Source organism: Lolium rigidum, chromosome 2, assembly GCF_022539505.1.
Source record: "Lolium rigidum isolate FL_2022 chromosome 2, APGP_CSIRO_Lrig_0.1, whole genome shotgun sequence".
NCBI lineage: Eukaryota > Viridiplantae > Streptophyta > Magnoliopsida > Poales > Poaceae > Lolium > Lolium rigidum.
The window spans coordinates 52,676,129-52,687,698 of NC_061509.1; the positions used below are offsets into that span (position 1 = coordinate 52,676,129).

General features: G+C 41.4%; 1 protein-coding gene across 1 annotated transcript; it reads left to right on the top strand.

The window, feature by feature from the left end:
• The first annotated feature begins 7,643 nt into the window (after window positions 1–7,643).
• LOC124686460 (OVARIAN TUMOR DOMAIN-containing deubiquitinating enzyme 2-like) lies at window positions 7,644–11,106 on the top strand. The gene is made up of 9 exons (XM_047220403.1): window positions 7,644–7,782; window positions 8,264–8,364; window positions 8,462–8,507; window positions 9,337–9,445; window positions 9,895–9,986; window positions 10,067–10,129; window positions 10,218–10,336; window positions 10,742–10,817; window positions 10,908–11,106. Exons 2-9 carry the CDS (start codon window positions 8,300–8,302, stop codon window positions 10,962–10,964), a joined length of 627 nt encoding a protein of 208 aa, XP_047076359.1. The 5' UTR covers window positions 7,644–7,782; window positions 8,264–8,299; the 3' UTR covers window positions 10,965–11,106.
• Window positions 11,107–11,570: the final 464 nt, after the last annotated feature.

Sequence of the window (11,570 nt, forward strand, 5' to 3'; positions counted from 1 at the left end):
CCTTCATGATGTAATGGTGACAAGTGTGTGCATCATGTAGTACTTGGTATAAGCTATGATTGTGATCTCTTGTAGATTATGAAGTTAACTATTGCTATGATAGTATTGATGCGATCTATTCCCCTTTCATAGTGTAATGGTGACGAGTGTGTGCGCTATGTTAGTTCTCGGTCTAAATTGCAATGATCTATTATGCACTCTAAGGTTATTTAAATATGAACATCGAATGTTGTGGAGCTTGTTAACTCCGGCATTGAGGTGCTCTTGTAGCCCTACACAATGAATGGTGTTTGTCATCCAACAAGAGAGTGTAGAGAAAGTAGTATTTGTTTATTCAGTTATGTGATCAATGTTGAGAGTGTCCACTAGTGAAAGTATGATCCCTAGGCCTTGTTTCCAAATACTGCAATCATCGCTTATTTACTGTTTTGCTGCATGTTTACTTCCTGCAATATTACTACCATCAATCGCACGCCAAGCAAGCTATTTTTCAGCGCCGTTACTACTGCTCATATTCATTCATACCACTTGTATTTCACTATCCCTTCGCCGAACTAGTGCACCTATACATCTGACAAGTGTATTGGGTGTGTTGGGGACACAAGATACTTCTTGTATCGTGATTGCAGGGTTGCTTGAGAGGGATATCTTTGACCTCTTCCTCCCCGAGTTCGATAAACCTTGGGTGATCCACTTAAGGGAAAACTTGCTCGTTGTTCTACAAACCTCTGCTCTTGGAGGCCCAACACCGTCTACGGAAAAGAAGCGTGAGTAGACATCAAGCTATTTTCTGGCGCCGTTGCCGGGGACGAATCAAGACACTCCATCAAGCCCATCAACCGCCATCAAACCTCCCACGTCAACCACGCGCCAGTTGTGGACAGCAAGCATATTTTCTGGCGCCGTTGCCGGGGAGGTAAGGTAAAAGGCACTCATACTCCGGTCCATGTAACTAAGTTATTTTCTGGTGCCGTTGTAAGTGCTCGAAGCTATTTCCTTTAGATCCTGCAATTGCATCTTTTTGTTTCTTGTTTTACACTAGTAAGGCATAATGGAAAACAACTGTGAGCTTTTTATTCTATTTCCTGAGTTAAGACATGGATTGTTTGCTTCGAAAATTAAAAACCCTATGGAATCTTATTTGCATGCTAGTAGCAATGATATTAGTATGAACGCTTTGAACACCATTGTTGCTAATGATATGGAAAATTCTAAGCTTGGGGAAGCTGGTTTTGATGAGCATGACATTTTTAGTCCCCCAAGCATTGAGGAGAAAATTTTCTTTGATGATACTTTGCCTCCTATTTATGATGATTATAATGATAGTGGTCTTTTGGTGCCGCCTACTATGGAGAGTAAATTTTATTATGATTATACTATGCCTCCTACACTTGATGAGAATAATAATGATAGCTACTTTGTTGAATTTGCTCCCACTACAACTAATAAAATTGAGTATGCTTATGTGGAGAGTAATAATTTTATGCATATAGCTCATGATAAGAATGTTTCATTTGATAGTTATATTGTTGAGTTTTTTCATGATGCTACTGAAAATCTTTATGAGAGAGTAAAATATGGTTTTAGAAATTTTCATGTTACTAAAACACCTCTCTATATGCTGAAATTTTTGAAGTTACACTGGTTTTATCTTCCTATGCTTGTTGCATTATGCTTCATGAATTTGTTTATTTACAAGATTCCTTTTCATAGGAAGTGGGTTAGACTTAAATGTGTTTTGAATTTGCTTTTTGATGCTCTCTTTTGCTTCAACTCTTATTTCTTGGGAGTGCATCATTGAAATTACTGAGCCCATCTTAATGGCTATAAAGAAAGCACTCCTTGGGAGATAACCCATGTTTTTATTTTGCTACTGTTTTGTTGTGTCTTGGAAGTTGTTACTACTGTAGCAACCTCTCTTTATCTTATTTTATTGCATTGTTGTGCCAAGTAAAGTCTTTGATAGCAAGGTTCATACTAGATTTGGATTATTGCGCACAAACAGATTTCTGTCTGTCACGAATTTGGGCAGGGTTCTCTGTAGGTAACTCAGAAAAATCTGCCAATTTACGTGCGTGATCCTCAGATATGTACGCAACTTTCATTCAATTTGAGCATTTTCATCCGAGCAAGTCCAAGTGCCTCTAAAAAATTCGTCTTTACGGATCGTTCTGTTTTGACAGATTCTCGCCTTTATTTCGCATTGCCTCTTTTGCCGTGTTGGATGGATTTCTTTGTTCCATTGACTTCCAGGTAGCTTTGGGCAATGTCCAGAAGTGTTAAGAATGATTGTGTTACCTCTGAACATGTGAATTTTTGATTATGCACTAACTCTCTAATGAGTTTGTTTTGAGTTTGGTGTGGAGGAAGTTTTCAAGGGTCAAGAGAGGAGGATGATATACTATGATTAAGAAGAGTGAAAAGTCTAAGCTTGGGGATGCCCCCGTGGTTCATCCCTGCATATTTCAAGAAGACTCAAGCATCTAAGCTTGGGGATGCCTTGGGCATCCCCTTCTTCATCGAAAACTTATCAGGTCACCTCTGGTGAAACTACATTTTTATTCAGTCACATCTTATGTACTTTACTTGGAGCGTCTGTTTGCTTTTATTTTTGTTTTTGTTTGAATAAATTCATGCTTATGTGGGAGAGAGACACGCTCCGCTGTTTCATATGAACACTAGTGTTCTTCGCTTTTACTTTTAATGTTCATGGCGGAGTTGAAAACCGCTTCGTTAATTGCTATTTGGTTGGAAACGTAAAATGCTTCATGTGGTAATTGGTATAATGTCTTGAATAATTTGATACTTGGCAATTGTTGTGCTCATATGGATCATGTTTAAGCTCTTGCATCATGTATTTTGCACCTATTAATGAAGAATTACATAGAGCTTGTTAAAATTTGGTTTGCATGATTGGTCTCTCTAAGTCTAGATATTTTCTGGTTAAGGTGTTTGAACAACAAGGAAGACAATGTAGAGTCTTATAATGCTTGCAATATGTTCTTATGTAAGTTTTGCTGCGCCGTTTCATACTTGTGTTTGCTTCGAACAACCTTGCTAGCCAAAGCCTTGTATTGAGAGGGAATACTTCTCGTGCATCCAAATCCTTGAGCCAAAAACTATGCCATTTGTGTCCACCATACCTACCTACTACATGGTATTTTTCTCGCCATTCCAAGTAAATACTTCATGTGCTACCTTTAAATAATTCAAAAGCTATTATCTCTTATTTGTGTCAATGTTTTATAGCTCATGAGGAAGTATGTAGTGTTTATCTTTCAACCTTGTCATTTACTTCGACGGACTTTCACCAATGGACTAGTGGCATATCCGCTTATCCAATAATTTTGCAAAAAGAGCTGGCAATGGGGTGCCCAGCCCCAATTAATTAACTTGCATTAATAATTCTCTTCACATGCTTTGCCCTGATCTATCAGTAAGCAACTTAATTTTGCAAATAGACACTCCTCCATGGTATGTGAATGTTGGAAGGCACCCGAAGATTCGGTTAGCCATGGCTTGTGTAAGCAAAAGGTTGGGAGAAGTGTCATCAATAATGAAACTAAAATACATGTGTAAACAAAAGAGAAGAGGGATGATCTACCTTGCTGGTAGAGATAACGTCCTTCATGGGAGCCGCTCTTGAAAGTCTGGTTGATAAGGTAGTTAGAGTACCCGCTACCATTCGTTGACAACAACAAACACCTCTCAAAACTTTACTTTTATGCTCTCTATATGATTTCAAAACTTGAAAAGCTCTAGCACATGATTTAATCCCTGCTTCCCTCTGCGAAGGGCCATTCTTCTACTTTATGTTGAGTCAGTTTACCTACTTCTTTCTATCTTAGAAGCAAACACTTGTGTCAACTGTGCATTGATTCTTACATGTTTACCTATTGCACTTGTTATATTGCTTTATGTTGACAACTATCCATGAGATATACATGTTACAAGTTGAAAGCAACTGCTGAAACTTAATCATCCTTTGTGTTGCTTCAATGCCTTTTACTTTGAATCTATTGCTTTATGAGTTAACTCTTATGCAAGTCTTATTGATGCTTGTCTTGAAAGTACTATTCATGAAAATTATTTGTTATATGGTTTAGTTGTTTACTCATTGTCTTTACTATTGCTTTGAATCACTTCATTCACTTCATATGCTCTACAATATTATTGATCAAGATCATGTTGGTAGCATGTCACTTAAGAAATTATCATTGTTATCGTTTACCTACTCGAGGGCGAGTAGGAACTAAGCTTGGGGATGCTGATACGTCTCCAACGTATCTATAATTTCTTATGTTCCATACTTGTTTTATGACAATACCTACATGTTTTATACACACTTTATGTCATATTTATGCATTTTCCGGAACTAACCTATTGACGAGATGCCGAAGTGTCGGCTCTCGTTTTCTCGTTGTTTTTGGTTTCGGAAATCCTAGTAAGGAAATATTCTCGGAATTGGACGAAATCAACGCCCAGTATCTTATAATTCCACGAAGCTTCCAGAACACCGGAGAGGGGCCAGAGGAGAGGCCCAGGGCCACCACACATGGTGGCGGCACGGCGCAGGGGGGGGGGCGCCCCCCTGTTGTCTGGCTGCCCCAGACCCCCTCCGACTCCGACTCTCCGCCTATAAAAGCCTTCCTGACCTAAAAACTTCGGAAGAATAAGCCACGGTACGAGAAACCTTCCGCAACCACCACCATCGCGAAGCCAAGATTCGGGGGACAGAAGTCTCTGTTCCGGCACGCCGCTGGGACGAGGAAGTGCCCCCGAAAGGCATCTCCATCGACACCACTGCCATCTTCATTGCCGCTGCTGTCTCCCATGATGAGGAGGGTGTAGTTCTCCCTCGAGGCTAAGGGCTGTACCGGTAGCTATGTGGTTCATCTCTCTCTCCCATGTGATCTTTATGTGATCATGAGCTTTGTGATCTAGTTGAATATCATGTATGTGCTACTCTAGTGATGTTATTAAAGTAGTCTATTCCTCCTTCATGATGTAATGGTGACAGTGTGTGCATCATGTAGTACTTGGTATAAGCTATGATTGTGATCTCTTGTAGATTATGAAGTTAACTATTGCTATGATAGTATTGATGCGATCTATTCCCCCTTTCATAGTGTAATGGTGACAAGTGTGTGCGCTATGTTAGTTCTCGGTCTAAATTGCAATGATCTATTATGCACTCTAAGGTTATTTAAATATGAACATCGAATGTTGTGGAGCTTGTTAACTCCGGCATTGAGGTGCTCTTGTAGCCCTACACAATGAATGGTGTTTGTCATCCAACAAGAGAGTGTAGAGAAAGTAGTATTTGTTTATTCAGTTATGTGATCAATGTTGAGAGTGTCCACTAGTGAAAGTATGATCCCTAGGCCTTGTTTCCAAATACCGCAATCATCGCTTATTTATTGTTTTTGCCGCATCTTTACTTCCCGCAATATTACTACCATCAATCGCACGCCAGACAAGCTATTTTCTCAGCGCCGTTACTACTGCTCATATTCATTCATACCACTTGTATTTCACTATCCCTTCGCCGAACTAGTGCACCTATACATCCGACAAGTATATTGGGTGTGTTGGGGACACAAGAGACTTCTTGTATCGTGATTGCGGTGGTTGCTTGAGAGGGATATCTTTGACCTCTTCCTCCCCGAGTTCGATAAACCTTGGGTGATCCACTTAAGGGAAAACTTGCTCGCCGTTCTACAAACCTCTCGCTCTTGGAGGCCCAACACCGTCTACGGGAAAAGAAGCGTGAGTAGACATCAAGCTATTTTCTGGCGCCGTTGCCGGGGACGAATCAAGACACTCCATCAAGCCCGTCAACCGCCATCAAACCTCCCACGTCAACCACGCGCCAGTTGTGGACATCAACCCCTCTGCCGACGGCGTTCCTGTGCCGACGGCCAGACCTAACCTGTGTCGACGACCTTTTTTTGTGCCAACGGTGGCCGTCGGTACAAACTTTCCGGTGCCGACGGCTTTGCTGTGCCGATGACCTTCTTCTTGGCCTGCCCTGTTCGGGACTTGTGCCGACGGTCCCGATAAAAAGCCATCAACACAAGTTTTGGCCGTCGGCACCTTGACGGTTTCATGTAGTGTCCGCTGGGGCCACAACACCTGTCTAGTGTAGCTCTTGGGCCAACGAGTAGGGGCATGTTCCTTCTCGTTCAGGTTCGTCCGAATATATCTACCTTTTATGTGAAACATAAGCTTCCAATCCCAGGGTTAGCGTGACGAGGAAGAAGAGGGGGTTTGGCCGTTTGGGGGTAGCGATGGCGACCAGGATGGTGGGACGGTATGGCCCTAGAGCAGAAGGAAACGTCGACCACAGACCACGGACTGTACGAAGTTTTTCCCCTTTGGAACTGCGTGCATCTAATAATAGACTGTATAAGAAAAATTACCATGGTCTCTATTGCTAAAACAAAACAAACTCTATGTTCGAGGCAATCTTGATCGATAAATGGAGTCGGCGGTCAGAGTTGTGGATACATGCATGTGTGATTGTGTGTACGTGTTAATTAGAGTCAGGTTAGGACTTGCAAGCCGTGTCCGTGTCATGCAATGCAACGAGGTCAAGTCCTAGTCGATTTGAAAGATGTGGTATACGTACATTACTTAGTCCGAGTAGGTTTAGGTCTTTGGTGTGGTTACCTATATGCGTGTATAAAAGCAGACGCCCGAGGTCTGTAAGATTGTAAGATCAGACCGTGTAACAGCTCAGAGAAATAGGAAGAAAGTAGAGGGCATCGCTAGGTGCCTCCCCTGGCCACAAGTTTTGGTGTGCAGGTGACGTGATATTTTGGAGTGATCCGTCCGTGGGCAAAACCCATCACCCTCGAGGTAAAATTTCGAAGAACTGAAATGTTTGAAATTCTCTTTATTTGAAATCAGTCCCATGTAACTCTTTTGAACCTTAATTAGAGGCTATGGATGTTTTCCTTTACTCCCGTGATATGAAAACTACAGCTTGCACCTAATGCTAAAGAACAGTTCTTGTATTTTTTTTTTCTTTGTATTGCAACCAAAAAGATTCTAGTACAGATTCTTGGGTTTTCCTGTAAGATTTTCCATCTTAATCGTACATCTTATTTTTGCTTAAAATTTGTTCAAACCAAACTAGATCATAAGAAAATAGTAATATCATGAGTGAAGGTGGATCTTTTATGTGGATATTCAAATTGGCTCCCGGACGCATATACTCTCGGGTGAAACAAATGACGTCTCGTTGTAAAAATATCCACAAAATTGTAGAAATGCCAACGATCATGTTCGGAGCGTACATGCAAATTTTTCGCAGATATATAAGATAAGTTTCGTGGCCTGTGTGGAAAAGGAAAATTTGGTGCTAAAGATGTTTTTTAGCCACTCCTTTGCGTCTCAAAAGCCGAAGAGACCTTTATATTGGCTTTTTAGCATATGAAACCTTTGCTTCTGCACTTTTTTTTATTTGAGAGATATGAGCCTTTGTATAGGTCAACCATCCCCTGGGGCGCCTGGGCCGTTGGGTTGTTGGTGGCCTGGGCCACCAGACAGATCCGGCCAACTTGCGTCCCGCTCCAGATCAGATTCCTTCCTTCCTTCCGTCGCCTTCTTTCTTTCTTTCTTTCTTTCTTTCCCATTTCGGGCTCGCCGCTTTCGCATCGTCCCCTTCCTCCCGTCGCTCCTCCCCCAATTCAGAGCTCCGCCGATTCGGCCGCAGCAGCCGCCCCCCCAAGACCTCCCCTGCGCGGCCATCAGCCGAATCCCGCGCCCTGTTTCCCGGTACGTGCGCTCATCCCCCGCTCGTGCCGTCCGCATGCTTGCCATGCCATGCCAGGTGATTTCCTGGCGCATGGCATGGCCAGCCGGCCGGTCCTGCAAACGTCAACCCGCGCGCTTGCTTCCTCTTCGCCGTGGCTCGCGAGCATCCGGATTCCTCTGAGTCTCTGCCTGCCATCTGAATTCTGATAAGATTGGATGGAATTGGTTGTTGGCGAGTGGGTGGATTATGTCTTGCCCGGGTTACTACGCCGTCCGGGAGGTCTTAGGCGCCGTTCGCGCGCGTACCACTGCCATTTCACTAGACATGAGAATCTTGTCCCAAGCGAGACTGTCCACCCGCGGGCTGTCGTCTGCCACTTTCTGTTTCAGTGATCTGAGCACCTCTGTTTAGAGTTGGGATCTAGCAGTATGCAGCTAGCTGAGTTGCCCGTCCTGGTTGAGCGCAGTTTTTTATTTAAAAAATCTTCTTTCGCCGTTTCAGTGATTCGGAGGACGCTTCCTAGCTGAGTGGGAAGAAATGGAAGGCGTGGTTGTGAGGAGAGTCATCCCTTCAGACAACAGCTGCCTCTTCAATGCCATCGGGTATGGATTCTTAACATTCTTTAGTAGTACTATAAAGATATGATTTTGTGGATGATGGGGTTGCTCATTGTACTTTCCGATACCTCTCTTGATGCAGTTATGTGATGGAACACAACAGAAATAAGGCTTATGAGCTCAGACAGGTAATAACTGCTTAGAATAACTGTTTAGCAGCCTGCTACCTGTTCATTTTTTCCCCTGCTTTTCAGTGTTTGTAGTCTTTTGAAGTCAGTAACACATACAGTGAACATCACATAGCCTGCGCATATGTTTTTTCGAACATCAACTTGCAAGAATTCACAAAATGATGTAACAACACTCAACTAACTGATAGGTTCTTGGAGCCACTGGAATCTTATTGCGTTAGCTAATCAACACATGCCATGAAAGAAGTCCTAAAGGAATTTTACCTGTACCTGTTCCATTAATATCAGGCAGCTGATCTATTATATATTTCTGTACTGTTCTCAAACCGGCATCAGACCCTTTCAGCCAAAGAAGCTGTTCGAACCAATGGGGTTATGAGGATCATGCCACTGGGTCTGACAGAAAAATGAACTACAACACATTTAATGTACCTGAGAAAGAGCATACCAGTATAACTTGCTTATGAAGTACCCTAGATTGATTTTAGAATGATAAGCTTCCTAATCAGCATGCTTACTTCTGATCCAAGTTTGCAAAACACCACGAGGTATTACCATTGTTCAGAATATCAAAGTTTTACAATCTAGTACCTAATACATTTTGACATTACAGTCTATCAGTAGAAAACAAGGACAAACATAATCAAAGATGACCTTACTGCTAGGATAAATGAATCATCACTAGGCCTGTTATGCATGTAAGGAAGAAACTGTTATTCACGTATTATAGGCAGAAACTGTTATGCACATATTATAGGCCTGTACATGTTATTGGCCTTTTGCTTACCTTCCAGCATTAACTCTGTTACTCTCTGTTTGCTTGAAGGTCATAGCAGCAGCAGTTGCAAGTGATCCTGAAAAGTATAATGAAGTATTTCTTGGAAAACCAAATGAAGCATATTGTGCTTGGATTTTGGATTCTGAAAAGTGGGGAGGTGAGTTTCAGCGCCATTAATCTTCTACGTCAGTATTATTTTTAAAACTACTTCCTTTGAAGGGTACCTGTACAATGTTGTTCGAAGATCTGTATCATGCACGTGCATATCATGTTCCAATGTTTTTGTAGATATACAATGAAAATTGTCGATACTCAAGAGCTTGGCATTCCTTGATAGGCATCTCCACCATAAAACTATAAGCCTCCATTAGTTCATAATCTTATAATTAGTTGCAAAAGTTCCGTTATGGGTTTTGTGGTGCAAAACAGCCATTTGCAACATGATATTAGCACTCCAATGGTCAATAGACGTGTTTCTGTTCAGCGCCTGTTACATACATTAACACTAGTTTCATAAAAAAAATCTTCTATGGTAGTTTTCATGATATTTCAGGGTGTGTGCTTCTTATTTCACTAATTTCATGTATATTTCCTCTTGTTTTAAAGGTGCCATAGAACTTTCAATTCTGTCAGAATATTATGGGCGTGAAATTGCTGCATATGACATCCAGACAACACGCTGCGATCTGTATGGTCAGGTTGGCAATCTTATATGCTTACTTTTCTTTGTTTCTCTGGAATCATTTGCTAGTTCTTAGATTATCGTCCCTTGATACAGGAGAAGAACTACGGTGAGAGGGCCATGCTCATTTATGATGGGTTGCATTATGATGCTTTAGCAGTAAGTTTTCATGATAATAATCCACTATTGGAATAGACACAATATGGTTTTAACTAATATTATCTGTTTTCTATTGATGTAAATTCAGATGTCTCCATTTGAAGGAGCACCAGAAGAATTTGATCAGACCATATACCCTGTTGACCGTAACCGTTCCATTGGTCCAGTAGAGGGCCTTGCTCTTAACTTAGCAAAGGAGGCAAATAGGTATGTATTCATCTAAGTGTGCCCGAACAGAAAACTTACATTTTAGCATGTAACCTTGTGTTTTGAACACTTCAGACTAGTAATTCTAATGAGCAATGTGTTTGAAAGTATTTCTAACACAATGAAAAATATGCACTAGAAATAATAAATAAAAATGCATGTAACCTGTTCTCTAGTTTGTGGTGCAAAATAGCTATAGTTCCTAGTAATTTTCCCCTAATCTTTTAGCATAATCATGCGTACTTGTTTTAGCTTACCCCTTCTGCCCCCAAGAATGTCAGAAAGTGGCTCAAAGGGGCATGCAAATAGTCCGTATGCTGTGTAGCAATCTGTCATCTAACTTGAAACCAAGATAAGATTGGAGTAGAAATGTTACTGACTTTTGGTTGGGCATTCAATCCGTAGGAAGAGAAGCTACACAGACACTGGAAGCTTCACATTGCGCTGCGGCGTGTGCCAAATCGGTGTCGTTGGTCAAAAGGTGAGATTCTAAGTCTCAACTACGCAAAGTTTGTACCAAGCTGTAGGATTTTTTTATCAGTAAGACTGAAAGGATTTCTTTTATATGCAGGAAGCTGTCGAGCATGCGCAGGCCACTGGCCATGTCAATTTCCAAGAATACAAATGACCGTAGAAGATATATACTAGTTCTGTTGTTGTACACTCATTTGTTCCATTTATTTTCTTCTCGGGCCGGATATGGTACATCGTGTTGTAAAAACATTAATCTGTTACAGAGTAAATTTAATAAGCTCCAGTTTGGATGTTGATGTTGGCTGTCAATTTAAAGAATCCAAGATCCATTGATCAATGCATCGAGTGGTCTGCTTGTTATGATCTTTTTAGTGAAGATCACGAACTTTGCATGTTTTCTCATGGAAACTTGCAGGTACATAGTATATCTGCAAGAATGGATTTTTTTTCAGAGTTGGTTTAAAATGGTGACACAAGCTTGTTCTTAGTTTTTTTTTTACTAATAAAGGGTGCAAGCATGCCCGGGAGCACAAAATCAGCCTCCCTACACCCTCTTTCTTTGTATTCAGAGAAAGAACGCCAGCAAACTCAATGGAAAATTGGACGATGTTTCTTTTTAGATGGTTTTGGCTAGCAAACGCCAGCAAACGCCAGCAACCTCTTGATAGATAACTTCAGCCAGTTCATTTTCCTTTCTCTTTCGGGGATACAATACAACCTGGACCAGTTATTGTATTTTTTGAGGAGTTTGGCTAGCCGT